The sequence below is a fragment of the Oncorhynchus clarkii genome, chromosome 8 (assembly GCF_045791955.1).
Source record: "Oncorhynchus clarkii lewisi isolate Uvic-CL-2024 chromosome 8, UVic_Ocla_1.0, whole genome shotgun sequence".
Lineage (NCBI taxonomy): Eukaryota > Metazoa > Chordata > Actinopteri > Salmoniformes > Salmonidae > Oncorhynchus > Oncorhynchus clarkii.
This window is the reverse complement of record NC_092154.1, coordinates 29,275,740-29,295,550: the sequence shown is the minus strand read 5'-3', so window position 1 is coordinate 29,295,550 and position 19,811 is coordinate 29,275,740. Positions and strand designations below refer to the sequence as shown.

The following is a 19,811-nucleotide window of genomic DNA, read 5'->3' as shown; positions in this document are numbered from 1 at the left end:
TAAATCCAAGGTAGTGGCTGAAATCTGTGAAGGACTGTCCATTGAAGGGAGGTCCATTGTCCATTTTTACAATCTCAGGTACTTTGTCAATGTTTCGAAAATAGACAGTGGTTCCATATGATTTCCTGCAGTGGCAGCTTGACATGGAATGCAGTGCTGAATTGCTTTTTCTACCATGTCATCCATGCCTGGAAACCAAACATTCTCTCTCAGTAGCTCTTTTGTTTTCACAATACCTAGATGTCCTGTGTGAGCTAGGTTGATTGCTTTGTTATGGAGAAAGGCTGGAAGAACGAGCCGTGTTCCTCTCAGAAAGGATGTTTTCTTGTGCATTGATTGTTAGTTCATGTCTCATGCGAAAAAGTGTTTTTAATGTTTGGAAATCAACATCTTGTGTGTCATGTAGTGAATCTTGCCAAGTTCCTGTGGACAATAGGCACATCACCTTCTGTAGAGCTGAGTCTTTGTTTCTTATTGCACCTCTTTTAGAATCAGCTTTGGGAACTGTGTTGTCAATGATAAAGTTCACATATTTGTCTGCCATGCAAGAGGTTCTTTGTGGTGTTTCCCCTGCGATGGGATGTCTTGACATGTATTCGGCGTGGTTATTTTTACTGGCTTTGTACTTCACAGTGTAGCTGTAGGGTTGTAGTCTCAGTCTCCATCGCTCAAGTCATGCTGGGGGTGTGGCTTTTGGGTTGTTGAAGATAAGCTCTACTCGTTTATGGTCTGTGATGACCGTGAAGTGAGCTCCGTAGAGATACAAGTGAAAGTGTTCACATGCCCAGATGATCGCCAGAGCTTCTCTCTCGGTTTGTGAGTAGCGCTATTCAATCTCTGAAAGCGCTCCGCTGGCATATGCGATGATCTGGACATCTTTGCCACTTGTAGGGTTGTGCTGACTTAGTATGGCACCTAAATCATCTTGGCCGGCGTCAACTAACAGTGTCGACCTCTTGGCTGGGTCAAAGTAGGATGTCGTCGTGTGCTGCACCAGGTGAGCTCACAAAGAGGCTGTGTGGTTGTTGCGAAGTCTGGGATGAACCGTGAGCAGTATTGTATCATACAAAGTAGACTGCAAACTTCCGGGACATTTTGAGGATCAGGCTTTACCAGGGGTCTTGGGTTTTGGTCTGGGATACCCATGGCGTTGGCCCGCAGAATTTTTTCAATGGTGTCTTGGCTTTGTAGTGTGTCAAGCTCCTGTTGAACTTTTTCTTTCATGTGGAAAGGAATCCTCCTGTGTGGTTGTACTGCTGTTTGAACTGTGTCATCAATGTGCAGCTTCACTTGAAAGTCTTTGAGTTTTCCAATGCCTTAGAAGAGGTCCTGGTATTCGTTTGTAAACTGGCTTATGAATGAACCATCAGCTGGTTCACTTGGAGTGGACCGAGAGTTTATTATTTTCAGAAGTCTAAGGTCTGTTGCTGTCTGACAGCGAAGTAGTGAGCCAGAGTCACCTTTGACTGCATAGAAAGTGGTATCCACCATCTTAGTCTTGGAGCAGACTGGTACTGTGAATTTTCCTCTCAGTGGAAGTGGTCCGGAGACATAAGCAAAGATGTTTTGTTTTAGCCTGTTTTAATTCACAGCTGGGCTTTAACTTGTCACATGTGACATCAATGTTAACGCTTGCACCTGAATCAAAAATAACACCCACAGTTGTGTTCAAAATGGTAACTTGGATGTGTGGTTGGGATGGTTTCTGTAGTGTACACACAACATACACATAATCATCATCAGAGCTTGGTGAGGTGTCTTGTTTTTGTATCGTCTTGTGACTGCACTTTATGCACTTTGTGTTTCAGACGCTGTTGGGTTCGTTTTTCAGCAACTGGAGGAGTGGACTTGGTGGTTTGTGATCTACAGCATTTTTTTAAGTGATTCAACTTTCCACATCATTTCCTTTTTTTCCCACTTGCAGGGCAATTTGTTTGTCCTCCTTCGTTGTGGGAATTTTTCTCCACAGTTATTGCGTATTCTGTTTTGACTTTTGGCGCTTTCATTTTTGTAGCCCTGGCTTTTGTTATATTTTTTATTTTGTACAGTGCACACTGAAAGTTATTTTTGTGATTTTGAATGAGCATTCTCCATGCCTGCAGCTTGTTTATCTGACATCTCTTGTGCGCTGCCTGTATCAAGTAGTTGTTGGAGAGCCATTGAACCATCGTTTAGCCCCATCCGGTGGATGCTAATTGCTTCAATCGTGTGTGGTAAGCATCCAATATTTTGTTTTCATTTTGTCTTGCTCCATTTTCTGTGTTGACTTTTGGACAGAAATTTGCATTCAGCTTGGCTACAGCTGTAACATAGTCATAATCTGCTCCGGTATCTTGCAGTCTGTCAAGTATACCGTACACATCCGACCCTGCATAGTGTAACAGTAATGCCATTTTCTGTGTGTTATCCGCAATGTCTAATGCAACTAGAAAATTATTGAATCTGTTGATCCATTTTTTCCACCTCGAGCCGATTGAGTTGTGCTCCAGCTATTGTGGTATTGTACCGTAATGTACGATGTTAGCTGAATATGATGCTAGCTAGGCTGTTGTTGCTGTCTGTGTTTACTCACATAGGTATGTAGTTTGTCTTGTATATTGCATTCTTCTCTTGCGCATTTCACTCGTCGCCAATGGTAACGTCCCGCTGTTTAGATTGCTTATGTTTGTAAGAACTGAGGTCTGGGCATTGTATACTTTAGTTTAACTTTGCTCACAAGTATGCTGACAACACATGGCTCACATGGTTTATCACGCCCACTGTCTGGCTACTGTAAAACATAGAACTGGAATTCCACAGTACGAATACACAGACTGGATTGTGGCATAATGTTCACTACATTACACTGTTCACCTCCTCTCCCCATGTAATTTAACAGAGTTTGAGAAAATCTGCAAGGGGGGAAATCCCCAAATCCAGATGTACAAAATTGATACACACGTACCCAAGATGACTCAAAGCTGTAATCTCTGCCAAAGGTTTTTCTACATAGTATTGACTCAGAGGTGTGAATAGTTATGTAAATGAGATATTTCTGTGTTTAATTTTCAATAAATTTGACAAATTCTTAAAAAATGGTTTCACTTTGTTGTCATGGGGTTTTGCGTGTAGATGGGTGAGAGAGAAAAAAACTATTTCATCCGTTTTGAATTCAGGCTTTAACACACAAAATGTGGAATAAGACAAAGGGTATGCATACTTTCTGAAGGCACTGTGCCTCTCATATAATGAGACGTACAGCATCAAAAATCATCTGTAAGTAACTTCATTCAGCTGATTTGGACTTGAAGTGCGAAAAATGCTCAATATCGGTAGCATTGCCTTGGATATGTGCTACAGCACTTGGAAACAGTGGCCAGGTAAACAAAACATGGATTGCTGTCATACCTTGTCCACAGACTGCTCACAGGGTAAAGGGTAAACCAATATGTAATTTTGTAATTCGGGCAAACTATCCCTTTAAGTGTACTGTGCGGGGATGTCTTCCCATATTTCAAGGTTATTGAAGCTAATTGCGCCTACCCATCAGTTCCTCGTTGGGCAGCGATATGTAGTGGCAGAAGTCCTTTCTTGCCCGCTTTGTTGGCATCAGCATTCTGAGAAAGAAGAAGCTTCACAATGTCTTCATGGCCATTCTTAGCCGCCTCATACAGAGCTGTGGCCCCATCGCTGGCCTCACTGTTGATATCAGCACCTACAACATATATTCAGTGTAACATACAGTAAGAAACGTCAACCAAAGATCCATGGTTAGAGCTCCATAACAGCTCTATGTGGTGTGTGGACTGTCTCAATTCGGTGTAATGTCATTTGGCCTACAGAATTCACCCGCTTTTCGAGGAGAAAATCGTACCGTGTTTAATGAGAAATCGAAGTGTTTCCACGCATCCACTCTGGGCTGCAGTAAACAGGGGCGTGATACCGTACATGTTGGTTGGGCTGAGCTTAGCCCCGGCCTTGAGCAACATCTCACATATCTCCACACTGTTGCGGCTCACAGCCTCCTGGAGAGCCGTCCAGCCCTGGATGCAGTGTTTGTTCACCACAGCACCGTGATTCAGAAGCATGGCCACAATCTCAGCATTCTCCCTTTCACAGGCTGTGGAATACGGTCAAAGATTGACAGACAGGGGAGAAATGGAAGATTTCCCAGCCTTTGTTAGTCATGGTAGGCAGTGTTTCCTAAACAAGGGTTTGAGGTTATTCCCAGGGTACAGCTTGCAGGTACTGGGAGAGCGAATCTGTAATGGCAGATTTTGGGTGTAGTTGTATTGGTCTTCCAATCACCTCTCCTTTCTCCGGAAGTGTGCACGTGTTCACTAGTACTCTCCACAAATGTAAAAGCATTCAATCGGTGTAGGCATGGTCTGGAGGGATTTTCCACCACCATGTTTCTTATACCAGTGATTTTCTTTCAAATCTGCAGGCCAGGTTATTTTACTATCAGTCAAGTAGTCTATGACTTACTACGCTTTGAACAAAAAGATAATGACAAAGAGGTTGGAAGATATAGGTCTTAGTAGGTCTCTAAGGCAAATGTGTTACCTTTGTAGAGGGGGGTCTCTCTCTCCTTGGTGGCGAGTTCTGGGTCTGCCCCTTTCTCCAGAAGCGCCTCTACACAGGCCACCCTTTCCCTGCCCACCGCCAAGATAAGAGCAGTCTGGCCTTTCAGGTCGCATTTGTTAATCATTCCAGGTTGAGCTTGAAAAGTGGAAAGAAGAACACAGGAGACAAACATGAGACTAGGTTTTTTCTTTATTTTATACAGTTTTTTAAAGTCAGCTATTTAGCTGGCATTTACATGGAAAACTGTGAAATACTTTGTAATTAAATGTTAACCATAAAAGCGTCCACAGGGGTAAATTTAGAATAACATTTCGAAACGCTTTTTTTAATGCTTCTGAATGTTTTTTTTACTTTGTCAACCAACTACTTACAGACAAAAAAATATAATATACGTATCATGAGTTCTGTGTTAATATGGAGGAATGAAAAATGATATTTATTTTGTATACTAGTGAGGGGTGGCACGTTGCATAGTGGTTAGAGCATTGGGCCAATAACAGAAAGGTTGCTAGTTCTGTATTATTAATGGTGCATGGCAAAGCTGCAAATATGGGCTCAATAGTGAACTTTGTGGTAAATGCACAACATTTGGCACAGTTGTAAATGTATGTACCCTGAAATGAATGAAAAGTGTTAATGCTTGACAGACAGTGTTTTTTTGCAATGAATACCAATTTGGGGTCAAATAAAATGGACCACATTAGTGCTTTTGAGCAAAAAAATATGTTGGCGTTTTTAGGGTTAAAATGGGTGTTCTATTTGGTATGGACTACTATTGCATTCAAATGTAAAAAATAAATAAAAAATTTGCATGAGCCCAGAAAATATCCATTGTTAAACCATAAAGGACAACAATAATCCAATGAATGACTTTGCATCACTATGTACATCTATGGAGTTTTGAATTGCACTTACCCCCAAGAAGAACTCTGACACACTGGTCTTGGCCATAATATGCAGCCTCGTGCAGCGGGATCCATCCATACTTGTCAGGCCGCAGTATGTTATTCCCGGTGTCTTTAGCCATAGCTCGTAACGTAGTCACATCACCATTCAGGATGGCTTTCACAATAGTGTCCTCTTCTCTAATAGGCAAACATACCCACCATCATCCACTTACCCTTTTTCACCTAGTCCACATACAATGCCTTCAGAAAGTATTCATACCCCTTGACTTATGCCACATTTTGTTGTGTTACAGTCTGAATTCAAAATAGATTCACTTTTTCACCCATCTACACAATACCCCATAATGACAAAGTGAAAAGATGTTTTATTTATAAAAAATGAAATACAGAAATCTAATTTACATAAGTATTCACACCCCTGAGTCAAAACATGCTAGAATCACCTTTGGCAGCGATTAAAGCTGTGCATTTTTCTTGGTAAGTCTCTAAGAGCTTTGCACACCTGGATTGTAAAATATTTTCACGTTATTATTTTAAAAACTCAAGCTCTGTCAAGTTGGTTGTTGATCATTGCTAGACAACAGTGGAGGATGCTGAGGGGAGAACAGCTCATAATAATGTTTGGAATGGAGTAAATGGAATGGCATCAAACACTTGGAAACCATGTGTTTGATGTATTTGATATCATTCTACTGATTCCGCTCCAGTCATTACCACGAGCCCATTCTCCCCAATTAAGGTGCCACCAACCTCCTGTGCTAGACATCCATTTTCAAGTCTTCCGATAGATTGTCAAACCAATTTAAGTCGAAACTGTAACTAGGCAACTCAGGAACATTCAATGTTGTCTGGGTAAGCAACTCCAGTGTATATTTGGCCTTGTGGTTTAGGTTATTGTCCTGCTGAAAGGTGAATTTGTCTCCCAGTGTCTGTTGGAAAGCAGACACAAGCAGGTTTTCCCTCTAGGATTTTGCCTGAGCTTAGCTCTATTAAGTTTATTTTTATCCTAAAAAACTCCCTAGTCCTTGCTGATGACAAGCATACCCATGGTACATGATGCGGCCACCACAATGCTTTAAAATTTGAAGAGTGGTACTCAGTGATGTGTTGTTTTGGATTTGCCAAAAAAAGCGGTTTGTATTCAGGGCATAAAATTCCTTTCTTTGCCACATTTTTTGCAGTTTAACTTTAGGGCCTTATTGCAAACAGGATGCATGTTTTGGAATATTTGTTATTCTGTAGAAGCTTCCTTCTTTTCACTCTATCATTTAGGTTAGCATTGTGTATTAACTGAGGATGGATCAACAACATTGCAGTTTTCTCCTATCACAGCCATTTAAACTCTGTAAATGTTTTAAAGTCGCCAATCCCTAGTTTACATCCTTTCTGGCAACTGAGTTAGGAAGGACGCTTGTATCTTTGCAGTAACTGAGTGTATTGATACACCATGCAAATTGTAATGAATAACTTCACCATGCTAAAAGAGATATTCAATGTCTTTTTTAAAAAACCCGTCTACCAATAGGTGCCCTTTGTGAGGCATTGGAAAAGCCCCATTGGTCTTAGTGGTTGAATCTGTGTTTGAAATTCAGTGCTCGACTGAGGGACCTTACAGATACTGTAATTGTATATGTTGGGTACAGAGATGAGGTTGTCATAACAAAACAATGTTAAACACTATTATTGCACACAGAGTGAGTCCATGCAATGCATTACTTGTTAAGCACCGAGTCCATGCGACTTAGTTTTTTTATAACTTGTTTTTACTTGCCATAACAAAATGGTTGAATACTTATTGATTCAAAACATTTCAGCTTTTCATTTTTTATTAATTAGTAAACATTTCTAAAATCATAATCCCACATTGACATAATGGGGTATTGTGTGTAGGCCAGTTACACAAAATGTCAACCAATGTACAATGTATTAAATTATTTTAAAGGGGAATTCCACTACTTTTCAACCTCATGTTCATTATCTCCAGCACCATAGTGTCTATATAAAATATGTGAAAATAGTGTTGTTGTTTAAATAATAAGATAAAAAATAATGCCATTTGTTATTAATTATTATTATCATCATCATCGTTATTATTTTGAACCCACTTCCCAAATATGGGGACTAAACTATATATATATATATATATTGATTCTTTATTATTCCAAATATTTAAAGTATACATTTATTTTTTGCAAGGAGATGTTTTTTTACTACATTTTATGGGGTATTTCTTTCCTTGTCTTCCTTCCCATCACTAACATATCAGAGCCTGCAGGGTGCTCTTTTAATGAAGTTACATCAAAGCTAAATCAATGTCATGATCACATAATGATTCATTTGTGTTCTGCATAACATAACCGAATATAATAGCATAGTATAACATTACTGTTAACACAAACGCACCACCAAATGTCTTATCACATTTAGGATGATAGTTGGAATGTTCTCATTTCTCTCTCAGCGCACGCCACCAGGCATGCTCTAAAATTCACTCACGATGCAACACTACATAATTCAAGAAAATATTAATTAATATTCCCATGAAACTGATTGAGATCAAATGGTTAGCAGGCATGTGAAGAGCGTGAAGAATTATCATTCACAATTGAGAAGTACTAAAGGGAGAGGGAGGGTAAGCAGCAGCTAAGGAAAAAATATGTGTTCGTAAAGTAGGCCTCCAGGGGAGGAACTGGTGGTTTGATCACACAGCCTTAGCCTTTTAACTACAGAATGTAGAATTGCGTCCAGAGTGTGAATGATACCATGAAATCTGAGGGAGCCTCTATAAAGGGCCTTATCGTAAAGACATAATGTAAGGGTAAAAATTTATTACATTTGTGGCATGAACACAACCAGTCATGATGTTTTCATCTGATTGTTAAACAAATCACTTAAAAAAGTAGGATACCTGCGGCATCAAAATAATCCCAGCATCCAACTGTGCATGCTCCATTTGATGAATGTAAACAGATGTCTCTTTCCAAACACCATAAGTGTAATGACCTTCAGCGACTGTCATATGGCCTACTACAGAGACGTGTATTCATGGATGCCAAGGCAAGCCATGCTCCCCCAAAATGTGAACAATAAAAATAAATAAAAACCTATCATATTATGTTTCATAATTTTCCTTCAATTTGCAAAGTGGCTGAAAGCATCTGAGCGAGTGAAACAGCGCCCATCTCTCAGTATATGCAGCCCATGTATCTGATGCCATTTGGCCAAAAAGAGTATGATGTGAGATTGATGCATCTTGCTGTCGGCACGGGTCTCTGTCAAATTCGGTATATTTAGAGACCCCCTAAAGTTGGACATTTGTTGCCTTTAGAGGAGCCAAGTTAGAAATCATTTAAACTGGTAACTTTTTTTACTCATTCTTTTCTAATCTTTACAGGAAAATGCCACGGGCACTATCTGATGTGTGGAGACATTTCACTGCAGCTAATGTAGAAGGAAAAGCTGTGTACATTTGCAAATACTGTGCCAAATCATATGTGAAGAATGCAACAAAGATGCAGAATCATCTGGCCAAGTGCATAAAGTTCCCTCAGCGCTCACAACAAGCAACCTCTAACAAAAGTCCCTCTACTTCTATTCTAGGTGAAAATGATGAATCAGACACCTTATCGATAGCAACAGCTCATAGTCCTCCTGGAATCATATGTTTTTTGACTCAATGGAGGAATGTAGTCAGATAAATGCTGATAAATGTCTTGCTCGAACTGTGTTTGCAACTGTTTCACCTCTGATGCTCACAGGCAATGTGTATTGGAAGAGATTTGTGAATGTTCGTCGCCCAGCATACACCCCTCAAACCAGACATCCTTTATCTACTAATTTGCATTTAATCATTTGCAATTATGTCTACTTATGACAAGGTAAAAGGTTTATGTTTCTGTCTCCATATGATATGGTAAATATATCCAATGCAAAAAACATCTACATTTAAATGGTAATAATATTAATTCCCATATATTCCCATTAATACCCATACATTCCCATTTTGTATCCCACCATACATTCTCCACTATGCAATCTGGTTTCCGAGCTGGTCATGGGTGCACCTCAGCCACGATCAAGTTCCTAAACGATATCATAACCGGCATCGATAAGAGACAGTACTGTGCAGCCGTATTCATCGACCTGGCCAAGGCTTTCGACTCTGTCAATTACCGCATTCTTATGACTCAATAGCCTTGGCTTCTCAATTGACTGCCTCGCCTGGTTCACCAACTACTTCTCAGATAGAGTTCAGTGTGTCAAATCGGAGGGCCTGTTGTCCGGACCTCTGGTAGTCTCTATGGGGGGTGCCACAGGGTTCAATTCTCGGGCCGACTCTTTTCTCTGTATATATCAATGATGTCGCTCTTGCTGCTGGTGATTCTCTGATCCACCTCTACGCAGACGACACCATTCTGTATATATCTGGCCCTTCTTTGGACACTGTGCTAACAAACCTCCAAACGAGCTTCAATGCCATACAACACTCCTTCCGTGGACTCCAAGTACAACTAAGTCCATGCTCTTCAACCGATTGCTGTCTGCACCCTCCCGCTCAAGCATCACTACTCTGGACGGTTCTGACTTAGAATAGGTGGACAACTACAAATACCTAGGTGTCTGGTTAGACTGCAAACTCTCCTTCCAGACTCACATTAAGCAACTCCAATCCAAAATTAAATCTAGAATCGGCTTCCTATTTCGCAACAAAGCCTCCTTCACTCATTCTGCCAAACATACACTTGTAAAACTGACTATCCTACCGATCCCTGACTTCGGCGATGTCATTTACAAAATAGCCTCCAGCCTCCAACACACAGCAAACTGGATGTAGTCTATCACAGCGCCATCCGTTTTGTCACCAAAGTCCCATATACTACCCAACACTGCGACCTGTATGCGTTCGATGGCTGGCCCTCACTACATATTCGTCTTCAAATCCATTGGCTCCAGGTCATCTATAAGTCTTTGCTAGGTAAAGCCCCACCTTGTCTCAGCTCAGTGGTCACCATAGCAACACCCACCCATAGCATCCGCTCCAGCAGGTATATTTCACTGGTCATCCCCAAAGCCAACACTTACTTTGGCCGCCTTTCCTTCCAGTTCTCTTCTGCCAATGACTGGAATGAATTGCAAAAATCACTGAAGCTGTAACATATCTCCCTCTGTAACTTTAAGCATCAGCTGTCAGAGCAGCTTACCGATCACTGTACCTGTACACGGCCAATCTGTCACGTTCTGACCTTAGTTCTGTTGTTATGTCTTTGTTTTAGTATGGTCAGGGCGTGAGTTGGGTGGTTTGTCTATGTTCCTTTTTCTATGTTTTGGGATTTCTATGTTTGACCTGGTATGGTTCTCAATCAGAGGCAGCTGTCAATCGTTGTCCCTGATTGAGAACCATACTTAGGTAGCCTGGTTTCACTTTTGAGTTGTAGGTGATTGTTTCCTGTAATGTTTGTTTCACATTTCAGGACTGTTTCGGTTTTCGTTTGTATCATTCACTTCGTTATTTTGTATTCTTTAGTGTTCTGTTTAATAAACTAAAATGGACACTTACCACGCTGCACATTGGTCCGATCTCTCCTACTCCTCCTCGTCAGAGGAAGACGAAAACCCTTACACAATCTGTCAATAGCACACCCAACTACCTCATCCCCATATTGTTACTTATCCTCTTACTCTTTTGCACCCCAGTATCTCTACTTGCACATCATCATCTGCACATCTATCACTCCAGTGTTAATGCTAAATTCTAATTATTTTGCCTCTATGGCCTATTTATTGCCTTTACCTCCCTACTCTTCTACATTTGCACACACTGTACATATATTTTTTTATTGTGTTATTGACTGTACATTTGTTTATGTGTAACTCTGTGTTGTTTTTGTCGCACTGCTTTGCTTTATCTTGGCTAGGTCGCAGTTGTAAATGAGAACTTGTTCTCAACTGGCCTACCTGGTTAAATAAAGGTGAAATATATATTTTTTTAATAAGTACATTCCCACGGAAAGTTTCCACGTCTGAATATTCCCCAAAATGTGCAACCCTAACTCAGAATGAGGATTTTATTCTCAAACACCCCCTTTACGACACTTGGCCTTCTCATTACTTAACGGACAAAAGGCTTTACCACCATGGAGGCACAAATGGGCTTTAGTGATCTAGTCAATTGTTTGCTGACTCATAATGGCTGTCTCCTATTACTTGCAGATTGAGCTAAAGGCCCCTTATTACCTACAGGTTTTTTGGGTCCATTTCGGTAATGAGAACCTTAATTTCAGTAATGATAGTTAGCTAATTCTCATGTAAATTCTTATTTACAATGACAGCCTTGGAACAGTTGCTGGTAACGTTAGTTGTTATTATTTATTTTTTATTGAACCTTTATTTAACTATTTAACTTTAACCCTTTGCTATGAGACTCAAAATTGACCTCAGGTGCATCCTGTTTCCATTGATCATCCTTGAGAAGTTTCTACAACTTGATTAGAGTCCACCTGTGGTAAATTAAATTGATTGGACATGATTGGAAAGGCACACACCTGTCTACATAAGGTCCTACAGTTGACAGTGCATGTCAGAGCAAAAAACCAAACCATTAGGTCGAAGGAATTTTCCGTAGGACTCCGAGACAGGATTGTGTTGAGGCACAGATCTTGGGAAGGATACCAAAGCAATTCTGCAGCATTGAAGGTCCCCAAGAACACAGTGGCCTCCATCATTCTTAAATGGAAGAAGTTTGGAACCACCAAGTCAGTCTGACAGATCTCTTGAGTTCCTCTGTGGTGATGAGACCATACTAACATAATTGCAAAAGGGTTTTCTAATGATCAATTAGCTTTTTAAAATGATAAACTTGGATTTGCTAACACAATGTGCCATTGGAACACAGGAGTGATGGTTACTGACAATCAACCTCTGTACGCCTATGTGGATATTCCATAAAAAAAATCACCAGTTTCCAGCTACAATAGTAATTTCTGTATTTCTGCTCAATTTATGTTATTTTAATGGACCAAAATGTTTATTTTCTTTCACAAACAAGGACATTTCTAACTTATCAAATTTGACTCCTAAACTAATTTAGGCTTGCCAAAAACAAAGCGGTGAATACTTATACAACTATACTGAACAAAAAATATTTTCCTGAGCTACAGTTCATATAAGGCTATCAGTCAATTGAAAATAATGTTATTAGGTCCTAATCACAACTGATCAGGGGTGCAGCCATGGGGGAGGGCATAGGCCCACCCACTTGGCAGCCAGGCCCACCCAGCCAGGCCCTGGTGGACATTCCTGCAATCAGCATGCCAATTGCATGCTCCCCCAACTTGAGACATCTGTGGCATTGTGTTGTGTGACAAAACTGCACATTTTAGAGTAGCCTTTTATTGTCACCAGCACAAGCTACACCTGTGTAATGATCATGCTGTTTAATCAACTTCTTGATATGCCTCACCTGTTAGGTGGATGGATTATTTTGGCAAATAAGAAATGCTCACTAGCAGGGATATAACAAGGATTTAAACAAATTTGTGCACAAAATTTGAGAATTAAGCTTTTTGTGCTTATTAAACATTTCTGGGATTTTTTATTTCATGTTAATACATGTTGTGTTCATGTTTTTGTTCAGTATATATAAAAATGATTTGATATTAGAGTATTGGGTAGATCAATGACCCACAAAGAAAGCACAATTAAATCCATTTCAACCTACTTTGTAACAAAATGTGCAAAAATTTGCGAAAATCCAAGAGAGGTGCATACTCAGTAATACAGCTGACTGCTGCAAATGTGTACTTTTAAATTAACTAAACCATTATGGAGGGATCCTAAACTCAATAGATAATGTGTGTTTCTTGAAAAGTGAATTGTTTGATTCCTTAATCAATTCTCATTGCTCTTATTACATCTAAAAGACCTGTCCACTATCACAATTTTAGTTCATATCTCCCTTCAAGTGTTTCTCTGAATGCTTTTCTAAGGGGTAGACTTTAAACATATGCATAGTATGTTAATATCCAACATGTACAGTTGGACAATTATTATACATTTTTTAACAATTTCCCTAGATGCTAGAACGCCAATTTACACACAGCATCCAGAAATTGTCCTGCCAATACTGTAACGTGACATAGCTACCTTATTAGAGCCTGCAACAGTACGTCCAACTCTACACCAAAACTTGTTTTCATTAGTTGCTATTTCCCTCCATGGTGGCATATGAACTTCAGACTGCTACTTGGATCTATTCCTAAAAAATGCCCGTTGAGTAAAAACACAGTGCCATGAGATATGATAGGACAGGTGTTTCGCACGTGGCCCAACGGGAAGCAATGAGGACAGCATGTTATCGAGGTGTCGTATGTCAACAACCCATACTCGGGGCCTCTTGGTTTGCCGGCTAGCAGTATTAGTAGGTAGGTAGTTTAGTCACGTTAACTAAGTCATTCATTTAAGAAAACAGTCAGTCGTGAATACATCTGCAAATAACATGTAATTGTGTCAAGAAATTTGTATTGCATGTAACTAACTATCTGTAGCCTACAACTTAATGTAAAAGCTGTCCCAATGACCCAGTGGATAATGTGGTTAATGAAAAAAAATGAAGGATCTTTTCAGCTAGTACATACGCGTCAATTGGTTTGGCAGTAGGCGGCCTATGGCTTGATTCCTGCCTTGGTGGATTTGGTGGGTTCAGCCTGGTTGGGGGTGGATTTGCCCTATACTGGCCTGTTCTTCTTCCTAGAGCTGTGGTGGTGTTGCTGGCTTCACCCGGTGCAGTGGCATCGTGGGTCTCACTGAGGCTGCGTTCGATAGCCAGCTGCATCAGCTCATCATCTGACAGGTTGCTGTAGAGACTGTAGTCATCAAAACCCAGCGTGGGGCCCGCTGTGGAGCCAGGCATGGCCATGCTGGCAACTGCCATGTTGGATCTCGAGAGAAAAAGAGAGCATGCAGTTACGTATTATGCATTATGTCCACAAAGTTGGATCTTGCGAGACCCATTCCTAAGCACACCAAGCAAAAATATTATTTTACCCAAATTACAAAATGATAAATTGGTTTTAATTGCGTAATTTAATTATGTTAATTTAAGATGATTTGGACATGAAGTGTGAAAATGCTACTATCAGGGATATTGCAAAAAAACTTGGCCAGGTAAATACCACTAAAGCATGGATTGCTGTCTAACCTGTCCATACTGCTTACAGGGTAGGGATATCAATATATAATTTTGTCCTGGGTTCAGTGGCAATTTTAGCATGCAAATCTTGGTGGGGCAAACAATAAAAACACTAAACAATACATTAATTGCACTATAACGGTGACATATTGCCCATAAACTGTTAAGGCCTAAAAAAAGCAGTCCCAACACCGTACCACTGCTACACCTGGCTTCAGCGGAGTCTCGTCTGGCAGCGAAACAGTTAATTCAGCCTCATTTACTGCCTTTTAAAGAAACATAGCTGGCATGGCTGACTTGCTTGAACAAATATGGTTTCTACTGACAGTTGAGATGTACAAACTATGGCATATGGGGACGACAAGCAGATAAGAGGCAATCCGTAATTTCGATTAAGACATTAATGAGCGAGCGACAAGAGACGTAGTGTTCAGCACTTTTGAAATGTACAGCGACAGAATTCAGAAGATGGACCGTTCTTACAGTGTACTACTATCACTAGCACTGTCAAAGCTATACACAAAACGTTTGCAAACAAGCATACACCGGCCACGAACAATGTGTTTGCAATACCGTGTTGGTGAAAATGGACCAAATTATTTATTAGGGTGAGGCACATGGGCTACTAACAGCTTACTACTCAACATAAACTTTGTGTTACTTTCTTAGCTACAGTATACATATCTCACTGGCATCCTACATAATTTATGAAGCAACATAAGACATTTTTGGACTCATGTTGTGATGTGCTTGAACAGGAAAGTGTCACGGCTGTCCTTCATGGGTAAATTTTGTCATCAAAGAGAAAGATGCCGGATTTACAATTCCGAGTTGAATGACCGTTCAAAGCGTATTATTCCCTACTTCCCAGTTGCAATGCTTGCAGTTAGCCACTGTCACTGATTTCTTACAAACCACTCATTGTTGAATTTGAAATCTCCAAACTGTTGTGTAATGTTTATGTCCAATGGCCGATGAGCACTGATACGTTTTAACTATATTTTCTCTTCATTATTTCTCTTCATATGAGAAGGATTAAAAAGGATTTGCTAGTAGACTTGATTCATGATCATGACTGCTAGCTAAGATTGTGAAAGTAAGATGTTGACATGATCAATCAAAGCTACTGTGCATATAACGTGAATTTACATCATTTCTGTGGCCAATGACCTTGAGCCTTCTTGGAAGGGCACTACTAATGTAACTCTATGGCAGCACCCAAAGGGCTCACATTATTGATGTCTACCCTTACTAAAGGCAGGTGACGGTGTCCCCATGAGTGACAGAACACTGAGCCAATCACGGTGCAATGCTGAGCCAATCACGGTGCAATGCTCCTGTTTTCTGTTGGCCTGCCCCACCACCACAGAAAGCACCTAGCTAGGCTGAAATACCTACATGTTGGAGCTGTCTGTTTGTATGCAGCTTTATTAACTCAATTATATATTTATTTATTTTTACATTGTTTGCAAACTGATATGTGACAATATGATATGGGGGCGGCAGGGTAGCCTAGTGGTTAGAGCGTTGGACTAGTAACCGGAAGGTTGCAAGTTCATATCCCCGAGCTGACAAGGTACAAATCTGTCGTTCTGCCCCTGAACAGGCAGTTAACCCACTGTTCCTAGGCCGTCATTGAAAATAAGAATTTGTTCTTAACTGACTTGCCTGGTTAAATAAAGGTAAAATAAAAAAAAAAAAAAAAAAATTAATGCCAAAATAACATGCAAAAGAGGCACAATACCATATAATGACAATGCAAAAACTGTTAAGAAATTTTAGCAAATGTATATAAAAAAAAACTGATATCACATGTACATAAGTATTCAGACCCATTCCTCAGTACTTTGTTGAAGCACCTTTGGCAGTGATTAAAGCCTCAATTCTTTGTGGGTATGGCGCTACAAGCTTGGCAGCCCTGTATTTGGGGAGTTTCTCCCATTCTTCTCTGTAGATCCTCTCAAGCTCTGTCCGGTTGGTTGGGGAGTGTCGCTGCACAGCTATTTTAGGGTCTCTCCAGAGATGTTCGATAGGGTTCAAGGCTCTGGCTGGGTCACTCAAAGGCGTTCAGAGACTTTTCCCGAAGCCACTCCTGCACTGTCTTGGCATTCAGGCCAAAGAGTTCAATCTTGGTTTCGTCAGACCAGATAATCTTGTTTCTTATGGTCTGAGAGTTATTTTAGGTGCCTTTTGGAAAACTCCAAGCGGGCGGTCATCTGCCTTTTGCTGAGGAGTTGCTTCCATCTGGCCACTCTACCATAAAGACCTGATTGGTGGAGTGCTACAGAGATGGTTGTCCTTCTGGAAGGTTCTCCCATCTCCACAGAGTAACTCTAGAGCTCTGTCAGAGTGACCATCGGTATCTTGGTCACCTCCCTAACCAAGGCCCTTCTCCCCCGATTGCTGAGACTGACCGGGTGGCCAGCTTTATGAAGAATCTTGGTAGTACCAAACTTCTCCCATTTAAGAATGATGGAGGCCACTGTGTTCTTGGGGACCTTCAATGCTGCAAAACATTTTTGGTACCCTTCCCCAGATCTGTGCCTCGACATGATTGTGTCTCGGAGCTCTACGGACAATTCCTTAGACCTCATGGCTTGGTTTTTGCTCTGACATGCACTGTTAACTGTGGGACTTTATAAAGAAAAGGTGTATGCCTTTCCAAATCATGTCCAATCAATTTATTTTATCACAGGTTGACTCCAATCATGTTGTAGAAACATCTCAAGGATGATCAATGGAAACAAGATGCACCTGGGCTCAATTTTGAGTCTCATAGCAAAGGGTCTGAATACTTTCCGAATATACTGTAGAATCATCATTTTCAAATCTTTACAGTCCTTTGCAAATATTGTATGCTCCCCAATAAAATGGGAAATATGTTTTTACACTTTTACTATTGCTCAGAAAAAGAGATTGATATTACTTGTTAAACATTGTTTCTCAAAATGTAGGGGTAAAAATTGACACCTCTAAAGATTCAAAAGCTTAGTATTTGGTCTCAAATTCCTAGCACGCAATGACTACTGTACATTAAGCTTGTGACTCTACGAACTTGTTGGATGCATTTCCAGTTCGTTTTAGTTGTTACAGATTATTTTGTGCCCAATAGAAATTAATGATAAATAATCTATTGTATCATTCTGGAGTCACTTTCATTATAAATAATATGTATATAAACACTTCTCCATTATTGTAATCCTGAATGAATTGTGAATAATAATGAGTAAGAAAGTTACAAAGGGTCAAGGACATGCTAAACTCTCATCCTTACCAATAACAGGGGAGGTTAGCATGTCTTGGGGATATTATTTTTTTTATTTTACCTTTATTTCACTAGGCAAGTCAGTTAAGAACAAATTCTTATTTTCAATGACGGCCTAAAAACAGTGGGTTAACTGCCTGTTCAGGGGCAGAACAACAGATTTGTACCTTGTCAGCTTGAACTTGCAACCTTCCGGTTACTAGTCCAACGCTCTAACCACTAGGCTACCCTGCCGCCTCTTTGACCCTCTAACTTTCTCACTCATCATTATTCATGATTCAGTTGGGATTGTCCGTAATCATGGTAGCATTCAGATTAATGTAAAAGTGTTTAGAAACATATTATATTCTTATTTATAATAAAAGTGACTACAGAATAATATAATACAATATTTATCATTCATTTCTATTGGGCACAAAATAATCTGAAACAACTAAAACGAACTGAAAATGCATCCAACAAGTTAGTAGAGTCACAAGCTTGATATGGTCATTGCGTGCTAGGAATATGGGACCAGATACCCAACTTTTACTACCTTATTCACAAGACTCTTTAGGGTTGTGAATAATTTGGAACGCTACATTTTAGGGAAGAAATATGACTTGTTTAACAATCACTTTCTCTGAGCAAGTGAATAAAATAATATAAGTTCCCAATTTTTTGGAGCGTACAATCTACTGTAGCTCAGTATTTGAAGCATTTATACAGTCATTATTGCTCATCTTTATCAAGGATGTCAGTCATTTTAGACACCACTATTTCTCAAGTAAGGAATTAGAACAAGCACACTCAGCATTTGAAGTGAAAAATACTTTGAAAAATAGAAAATAAATACTCTGTTCTATAAATTGTTTTGTCACGTACTGTTCATTCATTAATTCATTCAAACAATCAGGCATAGTCTTCAACACATCTTATTGCCAAATAAGTTGCCCTACATACTTACAAGTGCCCCGTTGAAGGGCAGCGTATCATTTGCTCCATATAAGATGTGTTTTGCAAGTCATAAGACAGCTACAGTATCCCATTAGCCCATTCGCAAATATCGCCCTGCATGCAATGTAGATACAGTTTATAAATAGACCTGCAAACCAAAATCCCATGGGTCCATTGCACAGGACTGTTTTTAGGCTCTCAAGTACATATGTATTAATGTACTCACTGCTGAACATTGGCTGGCAGGCAGAAACTGCAAGAGCAAAGTAAAGGAACATATGTACAGGTGGGCTTGTCAATTAAGGCGAACTCCCTTTGAACACAAGCATGTCATTCAAATCGATAGATTTGAAGAAGAACAAAATTGAAGTTGTATTTAGGTTGGCTAATGCTGGAATTATGTTAGGATTGGACAATGAAATGAGGATACGCTCCCCTTCTAATAATTAAAGGATTTCTGAAATAACTAATGGAGTGTACTATTTCTAATAATATTTCAAAAATGCTCACTACTATTGGGTCCATGTAGAAAAAATGTCAATAGCTAACAAAAAAATGAGAGTGCACCAACGTTGTCAAATAACAATTTAATATAAAACTATGTCTTACCTTTCTCCCAAACTTTTACTGTTTTCCTAAAAAAAAAAGTGTCCAAGTTTTCTTCTTTGGTTAGTCTCCCCTACGAAGACTTCTCCACTTCTCTGTCAGTGGAGGTTTCTGAAATTGGGATTCTGATCGAGCAGTCTGGGATATTTCTTGAGGCATATGATAGGGCGGGGGGGAGGGTCAAATTTTCATCCACCTCCTTCATAGCTCAGAATGCTCCTGAGGGGGAGCTGGCCCAGTTTTTTTGAAGAGGGACGGATAGTACTGAACAACAAAACAAATAGCTGGAAGTCTTGGCGTAATAAATTAAACACGTTTACTTGTCACGTGCACAGGACACAGT

General features: G+C 40.0%; 1 protein-coding gene across 8 annotated transcripts in view; it reads right to left on the bottom strand.

The window, feature by feature from the left end:
* Positions 1 to 19,811, bottom strand: part of LOC139415242 (ankyrin repeat and SOCS box protein 2-like) — a 31,063-nt gene extending 11,252 nt beyond the window's left edge. Inside the window, exons 1-6 of one of the 8 annotated variants that reach the window (XM_071163187.1) lie at positions 19,472 to 19,811; positions 14,108 to 14,410; positions 5,482 to 5,651; positions 4,546 to 4,701; positions 3,854 to 4,099; positions 3,523 to 3,694 (exon numbers count right to left, since the gene is read on the bottom strand). In XM_071163187.1, coding sequence (XP_071019288.1) covers positions 3,523 to 3,694; positions 3,854 to 4,099; positions 4,546 to 4,701; positions 5,482 to 5,651; positions 14,108 to 14,403 — 1,040 coding nt within the window. In that variant the 5' untranslated portion in view covers positions 14,404 to 14,410; positions 19,472 to 19,811. Of the gene's footprint in view, positions 1 to 3,522; positions 3,695 to 3,853; positions 4,100 to 4,545; positions 4,702 to 5,481; positions 5,652 to 13,616; positions 13,886 to 14,107; positions 14,411 to 18,872; positions 19,007 to 19,471 lie in introns of those variants that run through there. The other 7 variants (XM_071163185.1, XM_071163186.1, XM_071163183.1 and 4 more) reach the window with 7 other exon arrangements.